Source organism: Lepisosteus platostomus, chromosome 5 (assembly GCF_059453375.1).
Source record: "Lepisosteus platostomus isolate fLepPlt1 chromosome 5, fLepPlt1.hap1, whole genome shotgun sequence".
Classification (NCBI taxonomy): domain Eukaryota; kingdom Metazoa; phylum Chordata; class Actinopteri; order Semionotiformes; family Lepisosteidae; genus Lepisosteus; species Lepisosteus platostomus.
In genome coordinates, this window is record NC_142615.1 from 5,266,408 (window position 1) to 5,292,048 (window position 25,641).

The window sequence follows — 25,641 nt, forward strand, 5'->3', positions numbered from 1 at the left end:
ACCAGTGTCTGGAGGAGTGGGACATCACCAGACGAGATGGCAGCTACAGAGGATCTTATGAAGAGTGAACAGACAGATGATTCTGAGAAATGACAGCACTTCTGAGCAATAACTGGGGGTGAGGTGTGGAGACGTGCAAGAACGCAGGCCTGGGGGCCTCAGTACAGAAGAAGTAACCCACAGAAAGATGTGCTGCACGTTGAGCTTCCTGTTGTCTGAGAAAGGAAGTGAAACAGGTGAAAGAGGTGTGTGACAGTTACAAGCCTGCTGTATCGCATTCAGCCTTTCGTAGATTACAATCTTATTGAAAGCCCCTCACTTGTCTAGTTTTAAATGTAACCTTCCAGGTGATCTCTGGGTTTCAATTTAATCTAAATCTGTTTGCATTTAACCCTTTATTGCACAATTATTTGACCACAGATATCAATACACTTTTTATTGTGCAACAAAAGACTGGTGCCTTTTGTGCTAGAATCTGATCTGTTAAACGATTTCTTAGAAATACATTTTATTTTACTTTACTATTACTGCATGCATTATTCATACAAACATTACACTGCAGAACTAAAATGTGACTAAATAAGCTCAGTCAGCTTGACTAAGTTAAAAGTGGGTGAATAAATTGACTATGGCTGATGGACGTTACAGGAACAAGTGAAAGTGTTTCTTTTCTTCTCTTTTCCTGCGTGTTATCTGGAGCACAGTCTAACAGATTTTGTTTTCTATTAAAAAAAACACGTTATAAATAAGACATCTAACAAAATATCAAACTATCACCAAATAAAAGCGTTCTCTTAGTGTTAGATGAAAGAACAGTGTTCCAGTTATCCCAGAGCAATCCCAGACAGCCAGAGTGAGGAGACTGCAGTCAGACTGGAGCACTGTCTCCCCTGCAGTCACACTGCCCTGTGGACACAACACACAACAACACAGATTGGCAACTTCACCAGTAAAAAAAGTGAAAGATTTTACACACATTATACTGAGAGAGCTGGACTGTACACCTTGACAATTGTACTGAGGGAGCTACACACTACACATACTTCACTGAGAGAACAGGACCCAACACACACCTTAATGATAGAGCTATAGATTACACACACCTTGAACAGAGAGAGCAAACACACACTCAGTACTGGAAGAGCCAGACAAACCAGTAATCAAAGTGTGGTGAGTCCACACTCAGCACCACAAAGACACTCTGCAGTGACTGTGTGAACCTGGGGTCCCATATCTCACCTTTGTCTTTCTCAGGGTGGAAAACCAGCCCATCCTTCTGCTCTTTCCATTTCAAACTGGTTCTGTCCATCACAGTGTGCCTGGACAGCAGCCCCCTCATCTGGACAGAGAAGAACAGCACAGACTGCCTGAGAGCAGGGCTGGATCTGGACTGGAGCACCAGCCAGCAATACTGATCCATCACCCTGAGTGTAACTAGTACAGTCTGTACACAGATCCAGTAATATTCACACAGTCCTGATCATTATAGATATATAATTCTCCACACTGTACACTGATCCAGTGATATTCACACAGTCCTGATCATTATATATATATATCATTCTCCCCACTGTACACTGATCCGGTAATATTCGCACAGTCCTGATCATTACAGATATATAATTCTCCACACTGATCACTGATCCAGTAATATTCAAACTGTCTTTATTATATAGATATATAATTCTACACACTGTACACTAGCCAACTCAATACACTCAGTGGGGTCTCTCTTAACCCAGGTTAGACATGAGCCCTGTCCAAGCTCTGTCACACTTAAGCACATAAAAACCCTGATCAGGATTCCTGGCTCTGAAGGCTGGCAGCACCTACCTGGTTTAAGAGAGATTCTCTCACTCCAGGTTCATTAGGGTTCTTCCCTTTCTCCAATTGGAGTCCCACACGCATCACCACTCTCTTCTTCTCTGTGGAGGTAGAGATGGACAGGTAACCAGCCTCTCAGAATTACTGAAGCACTCTGATGCACTTTATGATACTGCAGTTGCCATCTGTCGAGACCGTTCGGATCCAGACCATTTGAAATGACTCAGGATTTAGATGCGTCTGAAAACCCCACACTCCTGGGAATGATGGGAATTTTGGCGCTTAATTCTGCAACCGATTTGTTCAGGGTCTTAAGATCCAGCTCAGCATTATCAAACCCCTGAGAAGTGGATAAGGGCACTTCTCGTTGAGGAAGAAAACGTGAGAGAACAAGATAAATATGGCGATGTACAGATCAAGGAAGAACTGTGCTTGATAGTTTATCTGTTTTCCGGCATCCAGACAACAAGGAGGGCTGAGGACCAGAGAGAGTCACGATCACCCCCTACAGTGACCAGCAGAGAACAAAAGCACTTGACCCAGACCCCAGAAACAAGAACCAAGAACATACACAATGAGAGAACCCAGAAACAAGAACCAAGAAAATACACAATGAGAGAACCCAGAAACAAGAACCAAGAACAAGAAACAATGAATACAGTAGGAGCAGGGGGGTGTATGACAGAACCCCTTTAATTAAAGGCCCTTCCAATGAAGGTTTTGAGTCCAGATCTGAAAGAGTTTCGGGAAGGTGCCTCTCTGATATCCTTGGGGGTAAGAGACCCAGAAAGATCACTGGAGAGCTGAAGCGAGGTCTGATGGGGAAGAGTGAGATTTCCCTGGATGAAGCGAGATGCACGACAACGCGAGATTGACCCCCCCCCCCACCCAAGATCACACCAGCTGTGTCCTCCCTCCCTCACGTCAACCCCTCGATCGAATCACCGCTGAAGCAGAAGAAGGGCAGCCTCTGATCGCAGCCGGTGCCGTTCCAGTACCCTGCCGAGCTGCCCGCCATCAACAGTGAAGCACAGTCCTCGTTTCCAGCAGCATTGTCAGGGACGCCGTCTGCCCAGTTGCGGAAAGCGGGGTTGCTCGGGCTCGACCACTTCCAGGGCTCCATGAACAGGCCGATCCAGACGTAGTTACCCCGCGCCGTCAGTCGGATCTCCTCGTTCTCGCTCCGGTTCCTCACGCTGGCCAGGTCCGTGTGGTGCTCCCGGCAGGACCTCTGGGCTGCGGTGAAGTTCTTGTTCGTTTCTATCAGGAAGTAGCTCCCTGCAGCGTCGCTGCCCTCTGTGAAAACAAGTCCGAACCAAAACCCGAGAGTCGAAATCAGAGGTGGGGAACGTCCAGCCCATCCATCTGGTCTGGCCCTACCAAGGCAACCACAGGTGTAGAGCTTGGCGATAATTTCGATGACGATAATTACCGCGATATAATTTTAACAAAAGTTCGATGAATGTTCACGCGTTGCGCAGGATATGCGCATGTGCCCAAAATACTGCGCGCGTGTGTGTTGCAGACCGGGCAGCTAACAGATTTGTTTCATGTTTCTGCTGTTTGGCAAGTGTTGCGTTCTTAAAATAAAAGAGTTGTTTCATTTACCAATTAACTGTCTGGTTTCTTCAACTTTCACTCAGGAGGAAAAAAAAAATCTGCCTTTAAACTTGAAAGAAATAATGATTTGACATTTACCGTGATAAAAATCGATATCGACCGATATGAAACTTATCGGAATAATGGTTTTGGCCATATTGCCCAGCCCTACACAGGCGGGACTTGAAATTCAATAAACCTAGAAGCTTTTTTCATAGCAACAAATTTATATTAAGTGAATCATAACGTAAATTTTGAGGGACAAGCAAGGAACGTCCATTACAGAATAGACAGGACACATACGAGTACATGACGGAACAGACACGCATGCTTCTCGCCAGCTGCCTGCGGCCCATCTGCCTGTATTGCGGTGACTCAGAGGACAGTAAGTGCCAGGCAGGCTGGGAGTGTACAGGTTGCGAAAGTGTTAACACACTGTGTTTTACGAACTGCGGGATGAAGTCAAGCAGTTCATGGAGGTGAAGGGAAAACCCGTCGGGGAACTCAATGATAGCAAGTGGCCGTTTGATGGACTGCGCTCCAGACTGACCGACGCAAACCCGGAAAAGCAGTTGCGAGCAGCAACATCATCAATGCCAGCTAACATCGCACGCCTCGCCAAAGAGAAGCAGCTCCAGCCATCCCATTAGGGGTGAGTTAATTAGATGTTTGACCAAATATAGCAGGCTAATTTTGAATGGCCCGCAAATGATGTTATAAAATATCCAAATGGCCCTTGGCAGAAAAAAAGGTTCCCCACCCCTGGTCTAAAGGATCCAGACTCTTCAAATTCATTCCAACCGCTGCGTCAGAATGTTTCGCGAGAGTAACGGTCTTGGTCGCGTCGATTCAGGAAGTATCTCTTTGGATCACCCCAAGCTACGAACCAGAACCGAGGAGCCTAAACTCCCCGAAATGACCCTCCTGGCGTCAGTTCTGTCAACTGACGCGTCGGAAAGATAGGAGTCACAACTGTAGGAGCTGCAGGAAAAAAATGGGCCATTAAGATTTGTACAAGTGGCCACATACAGAGAGTGATTTTTTTTTTTTTATGAGCACTTTAGCACCAAGGAAGCAGCCAGCAACTGAAGGGTTAAGCCTTTGCGTGCAGTAATTGTCACGTCAATTCAAGCGCACAGGCTCTTATTTCAGCAGGGAAGTGCTTTATATGGTTTTGAAGACAATCTCTGCAGCTCACAGCAGCGGGCAAAAGGTGAAATTCAGTTCTCCCATCATGCTACTCTTTCCAATTATCGCAACACACACACACACACCAGTTCACCCAGCCAGCATCTCATACAAACGTTTGGACTCTTACTGCACCAGGGAAGTGTCTTAAATACAGAACAAATTGCAAAAGCTCACAGCAGTGGGCCACAGGTGAGGGAAATTCAACTTGTCTTCCATCATTCGACTCACTATTACTGTACTCACTATTACTATTGCTATTCGACTATTATTGGACTGTAGCCTGAGCGGATAATTGCAGGTCACACAGACACACACACACACACAGGCAGTTTGCAGACACCAGTTCACCAGGCCAGCGCCAGGGAGGACCTGGACAGAACATGCAAACTCCACCCAGAAGGTGACCGCCATCCGAATCGCCCCCCTAGACAAACCGAGGAGCCAGATGAGCCATGGGAGACCGTGCACAACTCCCCTCAGAACGGGCCCAAACTCAGATTGTGCCGCGTGCAACGCACCTTGATAGCAAATGAAATAAAAGGAGCAGCTGCAAGGATAGTCGTGCCACAGCCCCCTGCTTGCCATGATCCCACAGTTTTCTTTCCCTCCATAATTCTCTGGCTGTCCTGTAGCCCAGCTGGTGAAATCCGATCCATTCTGGTTGTCAAGACGGATGTTCCCCATGGACCACTTCCAGCTCCACTGGTCCCAATACAGTCCTATCCAGCCGGCATATTGAAGAGGATTCCCCGCAGTCTGGAGGAGTTGCTCGTTGTCCTCTGGGCTGTCAATCACAGCCAGGTCAGTGTAGTTCTCCCTGCAGTAACTCTGGGCTTCGGTCCAGTTCTTCTCCAGGCTCACAAAATGATACTGACGAGCGCAGCAGGAGGGGACACCCCAGAGCCCTGGAGAGAGAGAGAGAGACACACACACACAGGACACATCAGGGACCCCAAACCCTCCAGAGACACAGAGGAGGACTCGAGCAAGCGTTGATATTAAGTGCATGGATCTTCCTGCGAGTCTCTCTCAACGCCCCGATGCCCTTGCAGATCTTGAATCCTTGCATCGGGGCCCGTCGTGGTCATCGATATTCAAGACCGAAAAGATTCAGTTCCTTCAACACACTCCCCGGGATGGATCTGGTAAATCCCTCCTAGACCGATACCAGAGCGCCTTAGTACTGTCTTACTAGTCTGTTGTACAATATAAACATACCACTGCCCGCGATTTTAATTCTGTGCTTTTAACTTCGTATCCTAGCATTGCGTTCGGTTTCTAACTGTGTGTCAACATCCACCCCTCAGTCTTCTCCATAAGCAGCCTCTCCTGGCTCGGCCTTCCCCATTTGGCTTTGTTTGGGTGTGTTGCCTGCCCTGCAGACCCCACATCTCGTCCATGTTCAACCTCTTCTGTCGTCATCATCATATGGAACTGAATCTATTTCCTCTGCTGCTTGGACAGTCTGCTAATCCTCTGAATTGGGTGCGATCTGGACTAATCAGGTGGCTAGTGGACTCATTGCTGATGATCATCGATATAAACCTCATCAAAGTATTCATCCCCAACGTCTGAGCTTAACATTAAGAGTTTCAAGCAGGACTTTATTTTGAGCATCTATGCAATCTACTCTTGGAGCTTGCAGGATGCAAATAACTTCCAATTTGCATTTAATATTCAGCTGTGAAGCCATAAAGATTTGCAAAGTTCGGTGTCTGAGTGTTGACACAATGACAGCATTGTGGTTTCTGCTCAAAGCTGGCCCGCATACAGGGAATAGAAAGTCATGCGTGACCAATTCAAGCCATCACACAGGACTGGAAAAAACAGGATTAACTCCAGTGATCTGGTCAGGTCTTCCTCCTTCTTGTGTTCATGGGGGAGATTCTTACTTGTCTGCAGTTGTACTGGTTAGGACGGAGGTCATACTGGTTTCATAAAGTGATGTCACAAGAATAGGACTTCAGTATCAAGTTCCTTCTCAGGGGGATCATTACAAGATATAAATGAACTGGCTTCATCCCTCTGCTCTCCTCCCCACTGAGAGCTGGTGTGTGGGGAGCGTTCTGGCGCACTATGGCTGCCGTCGCATCATCCAGGTGGGGCTGCACACTGGTGGTGGTGGAGGGGATCCCCATGACCTGTAAAGCGCTTTGAGTGGAGTGGCCAGAAAAGCGCTATATAAGTGTAAGCAATTATCATTATTATTATAATCAAGAATGAAAAGGTCAATAATAGGTGACACTGACCTGTACAAAGCAGGGTGAGATATACATTCCTCAACATGATTCTGAGCCCCCGGACCTGCAAACACAGATAAATTAGGTTAGGACTAGGTTCACATGCACTGAATAAAAGAGCACGGTATGTTGACTAAATGGTTTAAGTGTACATGCTGTTATATCAACAGAACCGATTGATTTTTAATTACAGCACAGCATGTCTCTGTAGTTTTGTTGCGTGTTGTCAAATGCAGCCTCATTTTAAACCTCTGTCACTGGCAGCAATGCCATTTCTAGTTTCCAGTCAACAGCAGAAAAAGAAGCCCACCATCGCTGTTTTTCTAGGAATTACCCATCTGTGTCGAGCTTTCTGTCCCTCTGCCCTCTTAGGAACGAACTGTCTCGATCCCACTCCCTGTCTCCATCTGAGAAGAACGTTGTCTCTCTCCCAGCTCTGGGATTTACGTCAGTGTGATATCATCTCACTGACCCTTGAGCCCTTAAAGTCCTATCAGTTCTCAGAACCTCTTAATCCCAGACTCTGGTGTAAAAGTAACCTGCCTTCATATATCTGCTCTATTCAAATTCTATGGTCTCCTTTAGGGTAGCCTATTCAAATCGCATTGGTCTGCTACCGTCACATTCAAATCACCCAATTAGGGCAAAGAACCTCTTTCTAACAGCCTAGGGGTTGAGTGGAGGTCAGGGCCTGGACAATCTGTGATCCTGGGAAAAGAGCTCAGCCTATTAATCCTTCACTCTCAAGCTCTCTGAGTTTCTCCTGGGATAGAGTGAAGAGGCGGAGTGATCAAGTGTGTTATTGTTTTTCTCCGTGTTGAGCTGGTTTCTTGAATAAAAGTCTTCTTATTCGTAATACTTATATAAAAAGACGGTATAATATTAACATAATATATAAAAATTAAAATCAATTAGACAATTATTATTCAAGTAGCCTAGGTAGACTTTGTGCAGGTACATAATATAAATGTAAGTATATAATATAAAATAAAGACAGTATAATATCAACATGATATATAATAATTAAAATCAATTAGACAATTATCATTCAAGTAGCATAAGTAGGCTTTATGTAAGTATATAATATAAAATAAAGGCAGTATAATAATATATAATTAAAATCAATAATATACAATCATTCTTCTTCAAGTAGCATAAGTAGGCTTTATATAAGTATATAATACTTCTATAAAGACAGTATAATATTAACATAATATACAATTAATGAATATAGAATTATTAATTATTCAAGTAGCATAAGTGGACTGCAAAGGAACAAGTAAAAGTTTTATTCAATGCTGAAAAGGGAAGAGAAAACCTTTACTTGTTCCAAGTGATAAGGACTACTTTCCCCTCTCCAGCCACTTGGTGTATAGCGAAGAGAGAAAAAAAAATTCAAAAGAAATGAAGAAAACACTAGACAACCTACCGGTTATAGGAGCGATTAAGAGGACCTGGTTGCGATCACTCCCGAGATGGACAGACCTCCCCCCCCCCCCTCCTCACTGGACCGGATCTTCCTCAGGCCTGCCCAGCATGTGGAGGTCAAATCATGGAGAAGTCTGACCCCTGGCTATCCTGCTTCTTCAGGACGGAGGATTCCAGTTGAACTTTGTCATCGTCCTTACACGAGTGCTTACACCACTATAGTGAATCATACTTACACGAGTATAGTGAATAGTGTTTCTCATTAGTGTCTCAGTGTATAAATAGAACAGACGGCTGAAGAAGGCCAGGTCCGTTCTCAAGGACCCCCAGTCACAAACTGTTGTCCCTCCTCCCATCCCATAAACGGTACTGAAGCATTTCGGTCCAAGTCCAACAGACTACGGAACAGCTCCTACCTCCAGCAGTCAGACTGCTGAACAGCCCACCTGCAGCTCCTTCAGCAGATCACCTGTAATGACTACAGGGACTCACAGTTTTCACTGTATTCAGCATAACCGCACTACATGTATATATTGCACACACACACACACACATCAGCTCTATTCATATTGAGTTTTATTCAATTTAAAAAAATGTTACCTCAACTTTGTGATTCTTATGAGCTCACAGAAAGAGACATTTTATTGCCAGCAACTACTACTGTTGCTGCTGCTGCATGCCGTATTGTTGTGCATTGGATCAATACACTTCGATTTGAACAGCAGACAGGAACAATAACAGTGTAAACGACAGTCTGGTGCCAGTGCACAACTGCCAGAAACTGCGCAAATGCACAAACCGAGAAAAGTAGACAAACGGGGCAAAAGCAATTGGGCGAACAGTGCAGAAATAGTAGCGATTGATAAATAGTACAATTTCGGCTTACACTCGGTTGTCGTGGGTGTAGTGGTACAGTCATTGGGGGTACAGGAAGCGAGGAGAGATCAGAGGACGATGGGAGGGAGTGGGGGCGTCACCAGCTTGACGGCTCGGGGGAAGAAGTTATTTTGGAGTCGAGCTGTGTGCGACTGGAGCATCCGGAACCTTCTGCCAGATAATAGGGGGGACAAGATATGAGTATGAAAGGCTGTGTCTGTGATGTGCAGGAGAAGCCTGGCTGTTTCACCTGGTTCTGATCCAGACGTAGGCCAGTCCTGCTGAGAAGGCGGATATTTAGAACCGGTTCTGCCCAGAAGAAATAAAATATTGTTGAGGTTGTTGGTCTGGGACACTATTTTCGGTCAGCAGAACTTTTTTTTTTAAGTTTGCAAAACTGCTTTTAAAAATAGAAGAAACACACCTTAGGCTTCTGAAAGAAAACGTTTTATTTCCTACTGCCGAGGGCGGCCCCAAAGCCGAAAAAGGTGCCGTTTTCTTTCTCCTCTTTTCAGCGTGGACTTAACCCATCACACGTTTTGACGACGCACAACAGAACAAACTAAAACGGCACCAAAAAAAATAGCAATTAAATGATCGACGGAAAATACCAAACGTTAAAAAAGTCGCACTTTGATTCGGTTGAGTATTTTGTAGAACAGATCCCAGACTGCAGGTTCCCCCCACTACTACACGAACCCCCCAAAAAGCCGGAGTGCAATTTGCCAAAACACACCTGAATATACTAAAATCCTCCTGGGAGGAGGAAGAGCGGGTCCGGTGAACAGATGAGACCAGATTAGAGCCGCCTCCCGGTTTACAGAAAACAAAATGAAGCCTTCAAACACCTTCCCTACAGTGAAGCATGGCGGAGGTTCAGTAATCGGGGTTACTTTTTTTTGCCAAAGTTTAATTAACTGCACAACGACACAGCGGGCAGCAGTAGTTTGCGGGCAACGAAACGTCTTTTCTGCGGGCTCACCGGTGGAGGGGGACAAACTTAAAGTGGTTTTTATTTATGCTTAACAAAAGAACACAAAATTACAATCCAAACAAGCGTACATATAACAATTCAAGACAAAAAGATCGTCAGGGGTACATATTACTACATAGATTCAAGCTATGAAAAAAGATTAAACGCATTAAATTGAAATAATGCCCGCACCGCTTTCAGATTTTTGCACTTCGAAATCTGCAAATACCCCCGTACATCCAGTTTAAAATGCTCAAACAAAGGGTTCTTTCCAGACCACTTCATTTTATGTATATAATAACGTGCCGTTATAATAATTAAATTTATTACAAACAATTTTAATATTGTTTTCGATGGGGCTGAAACTTTTCCCATCAAAACAAATATCACTATTGGTCTCTTTTTTTTAAATAGAAGTCTGCAACTTAATCCAGAACAATTTTTTACCCCGGGACATAACCAAAACACATGCTGAATAGTTTCAGGGCTATTGTCACAAGTTTAAAAAGTTACAAAAGGAGGTTACAGAAGACATGATCGTCACGGAAGCCGGGTCGGTTTCCCGTGGAGAGTGGAGTTTAGACCCCCCCCCCCACGCCAGGCGGCGATTCGGGAAAAAGACAGGGTTCAGGGAAGACACACACGGGGGGGGGGTTATTGGGGCTTACGGTGAAGTAGGGAAAATCCGTAGGCAAAGATATCCAGGGACGTCCAAAGGGAAACCAGGAAGCAGTCCATAGCCGGGACATCCATCGGGAGACAACCAGAGACCAAGAAATACAGAGCTCAGTGGATCGAGAAGCATTAACAGGAGGTTGGGGGCGGGGGAGTATACTTAAATAGTGAAGCTGAAACAAGGCACACCAGGTAAAACCGCAGGCACTCATTAAGAGAACTAATGCGAGGAGGTTGGAGCGCCCTCTGGCGGAGAGGATGGGGACCGTGACCATAAGAGCGCAATAGAAACTGAATAAAATGAACCGGGCTCAATATCAACAGAGCTGCGATCTGTCCAGGGGGTGTGCAGTACGTTATGTCCAAGTAGTGCAGTTATGCTGAATACAGTGAAAACTGTGAGTCCCTGTAGCCATTACAGGTGATTTGCTGAAGGAGCTGCAGGTGGGCTGTTCAGCAATCTTATTGCTGGAGGTAGGAGCTGTTAGGAAAACCAGCCCCCTAAGAGTGTGCGTTCTCTGTCTGTCTGTCCTGTGATCATCCGGCTTCTCCTCCCAGACCTCTCCCACCTTGTGCCGTTTTTTTTTTTTTGGGGGGGGGGGCGTTGCCGAGACCCCTTCTGCGCCCCTTTGCACGGGGAAGAAGCCTTCTACGAACACAGCTCGGGTGGGCTAGGAAAGAGGAGAAAAAACCCCAATAACATCCACCACTGGAAACAATTATCCAAATCCTTCCTCTCAGTGTGTTTGTATGAACCCCTCTCTCTCTCTCAGTGCAGTGTTAATGTACTGGAGTGTCCAGTCATTGTGTCTGTATGAACCTCTCTCTCTCTCTCTCTCTCTCTCTCGGATCGGCAGACACAATATCGGGTTTCCACAACACATACATGCTCGTACGAGCGGGTAGCGGGGGCATCTGTGGCCCGAAACGATACCAGGCACACTTTATACAGGAGTAAAAAAACCACAACAAAAAAAAACACAACAACATTCATTTAAAATCACGGATTCACGGCGGTTCACGGATTTCTGGAATGCGATCATTAGGACGCAGGACAGGGGAAAAAAACGAGAACGGGTTCAAACGTTAGAAAGCAGTTTTGGGTGGGGCGCACGTGCAAAAGCAGCACCAACAGACCAGTTTCCTTTTCCGCGTTTAATTCTTCCAGCACAACAGATTGAGTCCCTGCTGCCTTCTCCTCCCGGGACATTTCCTCCTTCTGAAGGACCGCAGGCACGCGACGCATCGGCGGAAGAATTTCCTGATCGGGTTGCTCCCTTCCTCCGGGTCCCGAGACGGCGGCCCCCCCCGTCCAGGTTCGCCGGGGTTCTCTTCCTCGATGAGGGGGCGCCCGTCCGCGGCGGGGTCTTCTTCGCGTCTCCCGGGGCCCGTCCGCTGGGTGTAGTAGGCGCCCCCGTTCTCCCGCACCAGCCCCTCGATCTTGTCCAGCAGCTGGCTGACCTGCCGGTGGTCGCCGGCGTCCCGGTTGTTGAAGACGTGGTACCGGTTCCCGCAGGCCTCCAGCAGCGCCTTCAGCTCCGCCTGGGCCCCCCGCAGGAAGTCCTCGACGGGGGCCCCTCCCAGGTCGTCGCCGTAGGTGAACAGGACCACGGCGTGCCGGGTGACCCCGGGCCCGAAGGCCTGTTTCATCTGCCCCCCGATCCTCTTCTCCCCCTCGGTGAAGCGCCCCAGCTGCAGCACCAGCAGGAAGGCGTGGGGCCCCGGGGCCGACAGGGCCAGGCAGTCCCGGATGTGGGCCTGGCGATCGGGGAGACCTTCGTCGAAGAGGTCCGGGGTGTCGACGACGTGGAGCCGTCTCCCGCCGGCGCCGGCCGCGTGGGCGCTCCCGCACCGCGTCGTCACGGCAGTGGAGCTCAGCACCGAGGGGAACTCCGTCCTGCCCAGCAGGGTGTTCCCCGCCGAGCTCTTCCCCGTGCCCCGCCTGCCCAACAGCACCACCCGCAGGTGAGCTGGTGCAATTACAAAGAGGGAAAACAATAGAGACTTTGATTATTGTGTTCGTCCCTTATTATAATAATAATAATGACAATTGCTTACACTTATAGAGCGCTTTTCTGGACACTCCACTCAAAGCGCTTGACAGGTCAGGGGGAATCCCACTACCGCCACCAATGTGCAGCCCCCACCTGGATGTGCGCCATAGCGTGCCAGAACGCTCCCCACACACCAGCTCTCAGTGGGGAGGAGAGCAGAGGGATGGAGCCAGTTCAGAGAGGGGGGTTATTAGGAGGCCATGATTGATAAAGGCTGATGGGAAATTTGGCCAGGACGCCAAATGTTGTGTGCCGAGCGGACTGGCGCATCATCCAGGTGGGGGCTGCACACTGGTGGCGGTAGTGGGATTCCCCATGACCTGTAAAGCGCTTTGAGTGGAGTGTCCAGAAAAACGCCCTACAAGTGTAAGGAATTACTATAACTTGAGCTCATCCACTACACCGTAATGGATGCTGAGTGAATCAACACCATAGGAACTAAACACACTCATTCGTGTTTCACCTAGATCACCTGGATTTTCACCGCTGGAATGGGACTTTGAGATTTTCTGGCTATCCGAGCTTCTGGAGACAGAAACTTGTCGAGCATCGATAGGTTTGCAGGGGGGGGAGGGCGTGTTTCTCCTGCATGTAACTACCACGCCTACCTGTGACTGAGGTATGAACTCAGGTATGTCAGAGGAATGTACCCCGAACAGTTCCTCATTCTCCTTGCCCTGCCTGTGGTTTCAAGAATAATAACGTCACTTTATTAACCCTAGAAAGGTTCTTGCATGAGGAATTATCTTGTCGCAGACCCCAGCTGGCTCTCCAGGAGACACACAGACGGGGAGAGAGAGAAGCTGGGGGTCAGAGCGCATGGCCAGCCATTTATACAGCGCCCCTGGAGCAGTTGGGGTGAAGGGCCTTGCTCAGGGGGGGCCCCAACGGAGTAGGATTCCTCTTCCAGCTGCGGGATTTGAACTGGCAAACCCTTCCAGTCACAGGCGCAGATCCTGAGCCACAGAGCCACCACTCCGCCCCCTAAACACCCTCCTGTTTCCTAGCTCGGGAACTGCATCTCTGCAAGGAGACAGCATATTAGCCCATTGTGCATTTCCGTAGCTGTGTGGACTGGAGCAACTGGGCTAAAGACCAGCCCCTCAGGACTGGGATTTGAACCCACTTCTTAACTGCCCCCCCCTACCACCACCCCCACCTGGGTAGGTAACGAAACATATTTGGACTGCTGCGGTTTTTTTTAAAAAAGGGAGAGAAAATCGCGGGATTTTGCAAATCGTCTGCATTTCTGTGCTCGTGGCTGTGACTCTCCGTTGCAAAGTGTCGCTCTGTTGCGGTTGTTTTCAGCAAAAAAAAAAAAGGAGCAGTTCAGGAATGCGGTTTCCTCCCTGAGATGAGATGTTTGATAAGATCAGATCGCTTTTTTTAAAAAAAAAACATTTCTGGCATGAGGAACTCGTCTTTCTCGCAGACCCCAGATGGCTCTCCCTGAGACACACAGACGGGGAGAGAGAGACAGAGAAGCTGGGGGTCAGAGCGCAGGGTCGGCCATTGTACAGCGCCACCTGGAGCAGCTGGGGTTCAGGGCCTCGCTCAGGGGGGGCCCCAACGGAGTAGGATTCCTCTGCCGGCTGCGTGATTTGAACTGGCAAACCCCTCCCAGCCACAGAGCGCAGATCCTGAGCAGCAGATCTTTCTAGTGATTTGGGAGCGGCCAGAGTATCGACTGGAGGTTTTTTTTAAATTAAAATAGCACAAGAGCACGTTCAGCAATAGGCTGATCCACCCCCGGTGCGACAGGGGGCGCTACAGGAGGTCATTCTGGCCTCCTGCCCTCAGACTGTACAACGCCTCTGCCTTGCGTCTGGGCAGAGGCCACACTAACAGGGACCCGTTTCTGGACTGAACGCATCTAGACATCTACTGCGACATCGGTTCTCTTTCTTTTCCCCGTTTACAACCGTTTTTTTGGGGGGGCACTATACGCCAGGGACCCGTGCAATAATACATTTATATTTACATCTATATTTATATTCATATGTGCGATACGATTTGTCTGCGTGCTGTTCTGTTCTAGTTTGTTCTTCGTGCGTCCTGGACTGTAACGCTTTTAGTGCACCCCTCACTGTACTGATTGTATTGTATTATTATTATTGTATCATTCGTCACACTGTGGCTGTGTTGTGTGTGTTAAGCTGCTGTTGCACTGCAATTTCCCTCATGGGATCAATAAAGTATCTACCTTTGCCGATTAAAACTGGCTCAAGCCCCACAGTACGATGAAAAAAACGGGGGGCTTCGCGGCACGTCATATACATGAAATCAATGCATCTCCGTGCCTATCGGATCTAATCCTTTGTTAGCGACGCACCCGCCCCTCGTTAATAACCGCGGGACTGTTTCTTCATCTATCGGCACGGATGGTGTCCGCGGCGCTTCATCACACCTCGAAGGGTCTCCCGATGATACGCTTTTAGAAAAAAAAACCCCGGTTCACATCGCCTGAAACAATATCGACGAGAGCATACCAACGCTGAGAAACGGTGGTTTGAAATGGAAATCGAATAAGTAAATCGATTCTTAAAAGGTAAAAGAGCTTTAGGGAAATCTATAACAAGGGTTCAACTGCTGTGCTACGTGCAGATAGAAGACAGTTTGTAAACACAGTACGTACCGTCTAGATGACTAAATTAGCCGAGGGTAACTGCTAAGCTTGGCAAAATATATATTGGCGCTTCTTCTTTCGTTTCTATGGTGTGATCTGTTTTCTTTCCCTTGCATTAAAACATCTTTCTAAAAAGCCCATAACAAGTTGAGTCTCCGACGCACTCTGCAGAGAGTGACGGCAGGGCTCCCGGTATTGCAATACTGAGATGAAGACCTTACTCAGGTGAGAGCACTCTCTCGTGGCTTCCTTGACAGGTATAATTCCAGGACAGATTTAAAAAAAAAACAACTTACTGTTCTCCATCACCGCTCCACTGTTATCGGGTTTCGCGACTGCTGGGAAAGTCAGTCTCCGCAGGTAAAAAAACACACACACACACACTGCTGATCGAATTGTGAAGGGGGAGTGGTTGGGACTGTGTGATTAGGTGTTTGGGTGAGTGAAAGTATGTCACCTACTTTCATACTGGCGACTGCCCGGCTCAGACGATCTGAACGGGTTGGTCCAGTTGAGGAGAATCTTGAACTCATTCCAGTCGGAGCTCTGCGTTTGACACTGTTTCTCCCCTCTCATTGTGCCCTTCCGGAAAGGTTGCAGGGGAAAAAAATAAAATAAAATCTGACGATTTAATAGTACCCACGAGTGGGGGGTGGGGGACACTTCTGGTCTCCGGGAGGAAAAAATAAATAAAAGTCACATTTGTGAAGTCGCAAATATTAAACACGGACAATAATTTTTTTTAAAAAAAACGAAAAACAATGACAATTATGTCCGACCCGGACAGAAAGCAGCCCGGAACAAAACAAAAAAAAAAAAGGACTTTTTGAACAGCTTCCCAGAGGACATAAAGGAACTGGTTTGCTATTAAGGAAAACCGTCCCATCCCAGTTTATACCGTGTATACTGTGCTCTCTACTGGTACAGGTCTCTTCAAGGGGCAGCGATCGGGGATCTAGCTACAGGGTTGCAGGTTCAAATCCTCAGTGGGACAGTGCTGTGGCACCCCGGAGCAGGGCGCACATTGCCTCCCTAATATACCCCCCCCCCCACTATAGAAATAGGGTCAAGTGTACAGTATGTTGCTCTGGATAAACGCCTCCATCGATCAAATCAATCATTAGTGCTTGGTTTAGTCGGTTCCTGCTCGTCTCCGTGAAAAAAATCTATCTGCCCGTTTCCCTTAAGCTGTTACGATTTCTCAAGATGTTCTGGTCAGGTGCGCTATTAACATATAAGGAATTTCTAAAACGTGGTTTTACATTATTGGTCAGCGCATGACAAAGAGCTGCCTTCAACCGGCGAGGACAGCTCTGAGCAGCTGAACAGGTTGGCTCAGTTTTTATTTTTGTTGTTGTTGTTTAATGAGGAGAGAGAGAATCTCTCTCTCACGCAGTTCCAGGCCAAATCAAAACTAATCATGTTTTCAGACGGTGTACTTTCAGCAAAGCTTTCCGGAAAAAAAATAATAATATCGCAATTCAACACCTACTCGTGAAAAGAATGTGATAGGTAGCGCCACATTCAATAGTTCCCAAACATTAAAAACAGGAGACGGAGAAAAGCGGAGTTCTCCAGACCAACGGAACGAATTCTCTAGAGGCAAAGACGTCACTCGTGCTGAACTTTAATAATGTCATCAATAAGCCGCATGTGCAGTAATAATTTCACCTGCGGTTCGGATCACAAAGTTACTTACGGCTTGAAAATATTCAACATAACACATAGCACGCAGGCTGTCATTTTGACAAACAAATAATAGACAATTGGGGACCATTTTTTCCCCATTAAAGATAACTTATTATGCTAGGAAGCTGCAGCTCACTAATATGAATAATAATATGAACTCAAATCACCTTCAGGTGTACTCAAAGCAGTCCTCTGAAAATGTAGAACACAGTGAAACTAAAACTATAAAAAACTAACTATTCTTACTAATCACAGACATACAAGAAATACAGTACCCACCAAACTTAACATGCGGTCTTCTAGAATAGAAAAACTGCTGTTTTTGAACATAATTGTAATATTAGGTTTATTCATCATTGGAAGACGAGTTCAACTTAAAGAACAGGGAAATACAAAAAAAATATCATATACACACTATGTTCAGTGACGTAATGCAGTATGTATAACTCGTAACACAGATTTTGCATGAACTGAAGAAATATTCTGATTCTGTTTAAATGATCAAACGGTACATTAAATGTATTTATTCGCGTTTTAAATGTTTGCATTTTGTTCATCCGAGTATTTTCTTTTAAAGATCAATTGTAACAGCTAAACGTGGTCAAATGCCGTTGTTTTGTGCATAACGCTAACTTCATTTTAAGTAAATGAAGAATCTTTGGAGTATTAAAAGGTAGAGGAATTAAGGAACAGAAAAGGACATTTGACATCCTGAGGACAGTGTAGCTGGGGACAGTAGCAGAAAAGGACAGTGTCTCCTGAGGACAGTGTAACTCGGGACAGAAGGACAGTGTCCCCTGAGGACAGTGTAACTGGGGACAGTAGCAGAAAAGGACAGTGTCTCCTGAGGACAGTGTGACTGGGGACAGAAGGACAGTGTCCTCTGAGGACAGTATAACTGGGGACAGAAGGACAGTGTCCTCTGAAGACAGTGTAACTGGGGATAGTAGGACTGAAGGACTGTCTCCTGAGGACAGTGTAACTGGGGATAGTAGCAGAAAAGGACAGTGTCTCCTGAGGACAGTGTAACTGGGGACAGAAGGACAGTGTCTCCTGAGGACAGTGTAACTGGGGACGGTAGCAGAAAAGGACAGTGTCTCCTGAGGACAGCATGACTGGAGACAGTAGGACAGTGTCTTCTGAGGACAGTAGGCCAGAAGGACAGTGTAACTGGGGACAGTAGGACAGAAGGACAGTGTCGTCCGAGGACAGTGTAACTGGGGACTCTTCTCCTGAAGAAATTGCAGTGGAAAGTGATCGATTTCTCCTTTGCTGCATCTTTCTTACAACTCTCCCACCACCCCACCCCCATCCTGTGAACATTTGTGAGGTTCAGCGGTTAATCTCGGTCTCTTCACACGCTGCGGTTGGTACCTTCCGACCACAGTTTCCAGCTCAGCTCCGCCACTTCTCCACGTGAATTTCACAATGCAACACAACATTAAACAGCATCAAAAAATGAAAAGATCACCTTCACGTCTGAGGGCTGTAAGCCACAGTTTTAAGGATAGCTGGTAAGATAGACAGAGTGACAGACACACAGTCTCACAGTAAAGTCTAGTGTGCAGGCCAGATTTACCCACAGTCTCACAGTAAAGTCTATTGTGCAGGCCAGAATTACCCACAGTCTCACACTAAAGTCTAGTGTGCAGGTCAGAATTACACACAGTCTCACAGTAAAGTCTAGTGTTCAGGTCAGAATTACCCACACAGTCTCACAGTAAAGTCTAGTGTGCAGGTCATAATTACCCACAGTCTCACAGTAAAGTCTAGTGTGCAGGTCAGAATTACCCACACAGTCTCACAGTAAAGTCTAGTGTGCAGATCTGAATTACCCACACAGTCTCACAGTAAAGTCTAGTGTGCAGGTCTGAATTACCCACAGTCTCACAGTAAAGTCTAGCGTGCAGGTCAGAATTACACACAGTCTCACAGTAAAGTCTAGTGTTCAGGTCAGAATTACCCACACAGTCTCACAGTAAAGTCTAGTGTGCAGGTCAGAATTACCCACAGTCTCACAGTAAAGTCTAGTGTGCAGGTCAGAATTACCCACAGTCTCACAGTAAAGTCTAGTGTGCAGGTCAGAAATACCCACAGTCCCACAGTAAAGTCTAGTTTGCAGGTCAGAATTACCCACACAGTCTCACAGTAAAGTCTAGTGTGCAGGTCAGAATTACCCACAGTCTCACAGTAAAGTCTAGTGTGCAGGTCAGAATTACCCACACAGTCTCACAGTAAAGTCTAGTTTGCAGGTCAGAATTACCCACACAGTCTCACAGTAAAGTCTAGTGTGCAGGTCAGAATTACCCACAGTCCCACAGTAAAGTCTAGTGTGCAGATCAGAAATACCCACACAGTCTCACAGTAAAGTCTACTTTGCAGGTCAGAATTACCCACAGTCTCACAGTAAAGTCTAGTGTGCAGGCCAGAATTACCCACACAGTCTCACAGTAAAGTCTAGTGTGCAGGTCAGAATTACCCACAGTCCCACAGTAAAGTCTAGTGTGCAGGCCAGAATTACCCACACAGTCTCACAGTAAAGTCTAGTGTGCAGCTCAGAATTACACACAGTCTCACAGTAAAGTCTAGTGTGCAGGTCAGAATTACACACAGCCTCACAGTAAAGTCTAGTGTGCAGGTCAGAATTACCCACAGTCTCACAGTAAAGTCTAGTGTGCAGGTCAGAATTACCCACAGTCTCACAGTAAAGTCTAGTGTGCAGGTCAGAATCACACAGTCTCACAGTAAAGTCTAGTGTGCAGGTCAGAATTACCCACAGTCTCACAGTAAAGTCTAGTGTGCAGGTCAGAATTACCCACACAGTCTCACAGTAAAGTCTAGTGTGCAGGTCAGAATTACCCACAGTCTCACAGTAAAGTCTAGTGTGCAGGTCAGAATTACCCACACAGTCTCACAGTAAAGTCTAGTGTGCAGCTCAGAATTACCCACAGTCTCACAGTAAAGTCTAGTGTGCAGATCTGAATTACCCACAGTCTCACAGTAAAGTCTAGTGTGCAGGCCAGAATTACCCACAGTCTCACAGTAAAGTCTAGTGTGCAGGTCAGAATTACCCACAGTCTCACAGTAAAGTCTAGTGTGCAGCTCAGAATTACACACAGCCTCACAGTAAAGTCTAGTGTGCAGGTCAGAATTACCCACAGTCTCACAGTAAAGTCTAGTGTGCAGGTCAGAATTACCCACACAGTCTCACAGTAAAGTCTAGTGTGCAGGTCAGAATTACCCACAGTCTCACAGTAAAGTCTAGTGTGCAGGTCAGAATTACCCACACAGTCTCACAGTAAAGTCTAGTGTGCAGGTCAGAATTACCCACAGTCTCACAGTAAAGTCTAGTGTGCAGGTCAGAATTACCCACAGTCTCACAGTAAAGTCTAGTGTGCAGGTCAGAATTACCCACACAGTCTCACAGTAAAGTCTAGTGTGCAGGTCAGAATTACCCACAGTCTCACAGTAAAGTCTAGTGTGCAGGTCAGAATTACCCACACAGTCTCACAGTAAAGTCTAGTGTGCAGCTCAGAATTACACACAGCCTCACAGTAAAGTCTAGTGTGCAGCTCAGAATTACACACAGCCTCACAGTAAAGTCTAGTGTGCAGGTCAGAATTCCCCACAGTCTCACAGTAAAGTCTAGTGTGCAGGTCAGAATTACCCACAGTCTCACAGTAAAGTCTAGTGTGCAGGTCAGAATTACACACACAGTCTCACAGTAAAGTCAAGTGTTCAGGTCGGAATTACACACAGTAAAGTCTAGTGTTCAGGTCGGAATTACACACAGTCTCACAGTAAAGTCTAGTGTGCAGGTCAGAATTACCCACAGTCCCACAGTAAAGTCTAGTGTGCAGGTCAGAATTACACACAGTCTCACAGTAAAGTCTAGTGTGCAGATCTGAATTCCCCACAGTCTCACAGTAAAGTCTAGTGTGCAGGTCAGAATTACCCACACAGTCTCACAGTAAAGTCTAGTGTGCAGGTCAGAATTACCCACAGTCTCACAGTAAAGTCTAGTGTGCAGGCCAGAATTACCCACAAAGTCTCACAGTAAAGTCTAGTGTGCAGGTCAGAATTACCCACACAGTCTCACAGTAAAGTCTAGTGTGCAGGTCAGAATTCCCCACAGTCTCACAGTAAAGTCTAGTGTGCAGGCCAGAATTACCCACACAGTCTCACAGTAAAGTCTAGTGTGCAGGTCAGAATTACCCACACAGTCTCACAGTAAAGTCTAGTGTGCAGGTCACAATTACACACAGTCTCACTGTTAAGTCTAGTGTGCAGGTCAGAATCACACACAGTCTCACAGTAAAGTCTAGTGTGCAGGTCAGAATCACACACAGTCTCACAGTAAAGTCTAGTGTGCAGGTCAGAATTACCCACACAGTCTCACAGTAAAGTCTAGTGTGCAGGTCAGAATTACCCACACAGTCTCACAGTAAAGTCTAGTGTGCAGGCCAGAATTACCCACACAGTCTCACAGTAAAGTCTAGTGTGCAGGTCAGAATTACCCACAGTCTCACAGTAAAGTCTAGTGTGCAGGCCAGAATTACCCACACAGTCTCACAGTAAAGTCTAGTGTGCAGGTCAGAATTACACAGTCTCACAGTAAAGTCTAGTGTGCAGGTCAGAATTACCCACAGTCTCACAGTAAAGTCTAGTGTGCAGGTCAGAATTACCCACACAGTCTCACAGTAAAGTCTAGTGTGCAGATCAGAATTACCCACACAGTCTCACAGTAAAGTCTAGTGTGCAGGTCAGAATTACACAAAGCCTCACAGTAAAGTCTAGTGTGCAGGTCAGAATTACACACAGTCTCACAGTAAAGTCTAGTGTGCAGGTCAGAATTACACACAGTCTCACAGTAAAGTCTAGTGTTCAGGTCAGAATTACCCACAGTCTCACAGTAAAGTCTAGTGTGCAGGTCAGAATTACCCACACAGTCTCACAGTAAAGTCTAGTGTGCAGGTCAGAATTACCCACAGTCTCACAGTAAAGTCTAGTGTGCAGGTCAGAATTACACACAGTCTCACAGTAAAGTCTAGTGTGCAGGTCAGAATTCCCCACAGTCTCACAGTAAAGTCTAGTGTGCAGGTCAGAATTACCCACACAGTCTCACAGTAAAGTCTAGTGTGCAGGTCAGAATTACACACAGTCTCACAGTAAAGTCTAGTGTGCAGGTCAGAATTACCCACACAGTCTCACAGTAAAGTCTAGTGTGCAGGTCAGAATTACACACAACCTCACAGTAAAGTCTAGTGTGCAGGTCAGAATTACCCACACAGTCTCACAGTAAAGTCTAGTGTGCAGGTCAGAATTACACAAAGCCTCACAGTAAAGTCTAGTGTGCAGGTCAGAATTACACACAGTCTCACAGTAAAGTCTAGTGTGCAGGTCAGAATTACACACAGTCTCACAGTAAAGTCTAGTGTTCAGGTCAGAATTACCCACAGTCTCACAGTAAAGTCTAGTGTGCAGGTCAGAATTACCCACACAGTCTCACAGTAAAGTCTAGTGTGCAGGTCAGAATTACACACAGTCTCACAGTAAAGTCTAGTGTGCAGGTCAGAATTACCCACAGTCTCACAGTAAAGTCTAGTGTGCAGGTCAGAATTACCCACACAGTCTCACAGTAAAGTCTAGTGTGCAGCTCAGAATTACACACAGTCTCACAGTAAAGTCTAGTGTGCAGGTCAGAATCACCCACACAGTCTCACAGTAAAGCCTAGTGTACAGGTCAGAATTACCCACACAGTCTCACAGTAAAGCCTAGTGTACAGGTCAGAATTACCCACACAGTCTCACAGTAAAGTCTAGCGTGCAGGTCAGAATCACCCACACAGTCTCACAGTAAAGTCTAGTGTGCAGGTCAGAATTACCCACAGTCTCACAGTAAAGTCTAGTGTGCAGGTCAGAATTACCCACAGTCTCACAGTAAAGTCTAGTGTACAGGTCAGAATTACCCACACAGTCTCACAGTAAAGTCTAGTGTGCAGGTCAGAATTACACACAGTCTCACAGTAAAGTCTAGTGTGCAGGTCAGAATTACCCACAGTCTCACAGTAAAGTCTAGTGTTCAGGTCAGAATTACCCACACAGTCTCACAGTAAAGTCTAGTGTGCAGGTCAGAATTACACACAGTCCCACAGTAAAGTCTAGTGTGCAGGCCAGAATTACCCACACAGTCTCACAGTAAAGTCTAGTGTGCAGGTCAGAATTCCCCACAGTCTCACAGTAAAGTCTAGTGTGCAGGTCAGAATCACACACAGTCTCACAGTAAAGTCTAGTGTGCAGGTCAGAATTACCCACAGTCTCACAGTAAAGTCTAGTGTGCAGGTCAGAATTACCCACACAGTCTCACAGTAAAGTCAAGTGTTCAGGTCGGAATTACACACAGTAAAGTCTAGTGTTCAGGTCGGAATTGCCCACACAGCCTCACAGTAAAGTCTAGTGTGCAGGTCAGAATTACCCACAGTCTCACAGTAAAGTCTAGTGTTCGGGTCAGAATTAGCCACACAGTCTCACAGTAAAGTCTAGTGTGCAGCTCAGAATTACACAAAGCCTCACAGTAAAGTCTAGTGTGCAGGTCAGAATTACACACAGTCTCACAGTAAAGTCTAGTGTGCAGGTCAGAATTACACACACAGTCTCACAGTAAAGTCTAGTGTGCAGGTCAGAATTACCCACACAGTCTCACAGTAAAGTCTAGTGTGCAGGTCAGAATTACCCACAGTCCCACAGTAAAGTCTAGTGTGCAGGTCAGAATTACCCACACAGTCTCACAGTAAAGTCTAGTGTGCAGGTCAGAATTACCCACACAGTCTCACAGTAAAGTCTAGTGTTCAGGTCAGAATTACCCACACAGTCTCACAGTAAAGTCTAGTGTGCAGGTCAGAATTACACACAGTCTCACAGTAAAGTCTAGTGTGCAGGTCAGAATTACCCACACAGTCTCACAGTAAAGTCTAGTGTGCAGGCCAGAATTACACACAGTCTCACAGTAAAGTCTAGTGTGCAGGTCAGAATTACCCACAGTCCCACAGTAAAGTCTAGTGTGCAGGTCAGAATTACCCACAGTCTCACAGTAAAGTCTAGTGTGCAGGTCAGAATCACACAGTCTCACTGTAAAGTCTAGTGTTCAGGTCAGAATTACCCACACAGTCTCACAGTAAAGTCTAGTGTGCAGGCCAGAATTACCCACAGTCTCACAGTAAAGTCTAGTGTTCAGGTCAGAATTACCCACACAGTCTCACAGTAAAGTCTAGTGTTCAGGTCAGAATTACCCACAGTCTCACAGTAAAGTCTAGTGTGCAGGTCAGAATTACCCACAGTCCCACAGTAAAGTCTAGTGTGCAGGTCAGAATTACACAGTCTCACAGTAAAGTCTAGTGTGCAGGTCAGAATTACACAGTCTCACAGTAAAGTCTAGTGTGCAGGCCAGAATTACCCACAGTCTCACAGTAAATTCTAGTGTGCAGGTCAGAATTACCCACAGTCTCACAGTAAAGTCTAGTGTGCAGGTCAGAATCACCCACACTCTCACAGTAAAGTCTAGTGTGCAGGTCAGAATTACCCACAGTCTCACAGTAAAGTCTAGTGTGCAGGTCAGAATTACCCACAGTCTCACAGTAATGTCTAAGGTGCAGGTCGGAATCGCCCACACAGCCTCACAGTAAAGTCTAGTGTGCAGGTCAGAATTACACACAGTCTCACAGTAAAGTCTAGTGTGCAGGTCAGAATTACCCACAGTCTCACAGTAAAGTCTAGTGTGCAGGTCAGAATCACCCACACTCTCACAGTAAAGTCTAGTGTGCAGGTCAGAATTACCCACAGTCTCACAGTAAAGTCTAGTGTGCAGGTCAGAATTACCCACAGTCTCACAGTAATGTCTAAGGTGCAGGTCGGAATCGCCCACACAGCCTCACAGTAAAGTCTAGTGTGCAGGTCAGAATTACCCACACAGTCTCACAGTAAAGTCTAGTGTGCAGGTCAGAATTACCCACAGTCTCACAGTAAAGTCTAGTGTGCAGGCCAGAATTACCCACACAGTGTTCCCCTTGCACCTAACACTCAGCGTCAACGTGGCTCGACATCATATCCTCCCGCGTAGCTGGAGAGGATTTTAATTCTTCTCCCGTGAACAGCGAACGTTAAAACTCCAAGGAAGAGACGACGAAAAAAAACAACACATTCTCTAGTTGACAGGGAAGGAAACTCTGCGCCTGAGCTAGAAGAGCCGTTGGCGTGTTTCTGAGCCCCACGCCCAGGCAGCTGCGGGAGTATTTACTGAATTAGCGGCACCGTTGGTGCTCACGAAATGAGACGCATTCTCGCGCGGATATCGGAGGTGGAGAGAGACAGAGGGCTGCATGTGCTGGTTCTGGGCTGCCCTCTAGTGGGGATCAGCGGTATCGCAGGACGACAAGTACATTTTGTGAAGCGAAGTTTCTCTGCTCCGTC

The 25,641-nt window shown here is 46.5% G+C and overlaps 3 protein-coding genes across 3 annotated transcripts in view; 1 reads left to right on the plus strand and 2 right to left on the minus strand.

Moving 5' to 3' along the window:
• The window catches only part of LOC148662626 (uncharacterized), a 783,119-nt gene that overhangs the window by 262,604 nt on the left and 494,874 nt on the right, over positions 1–25,641 (plus strand). The gene's annotated exons all lie outside the window — the stretch shown is intronic.
• Positions 422–9,436, minus strand: LOC148662635 (macrophage mannose receptor 1-like). Its single transcript, XM_088632277.1, has 7 exons — positions 8,284–9,436; positions 6,864–6,918; positions 5,133–5,519; positions 2,770–3,120; positions 1,834–1,925; positions 1,240–1,339; positions 422–906 (listed from the first exon to the last, which is right to left on the minus strand). Exons 2-7 carry the CDS (start codon positions 6,898–6,900, stop codon positions 869–871), a joined length of 1,005 nt encoding a protein of 334 aa, XP_088488403.1. The 5' UTR covers positions 6,901–6,918; positions 8,284–9,436; the 3' UTR covers positions 422–868.
• Positions 9,590–15,936, minus strand: LOC148662636 (GTPase IMAP family member 9-like). The gene is made up of 2 exons (XM_088632300.1): positions 15,783–15,936; positions 9,590–12,776 (listed from the first exon to the last, which is right to left on the minus strand). The coding sequence occupies exons 1-2, from the start codon at positions 15,790–15,792 to the stop codon at positions 11,962–11,964; spliced, it is 825 nt and encodes a 274-aa protein (XP_088488426.1). The 5' UTR covers positions 15,793–15,936; the 3' UTR covers positions 9,590–11,961.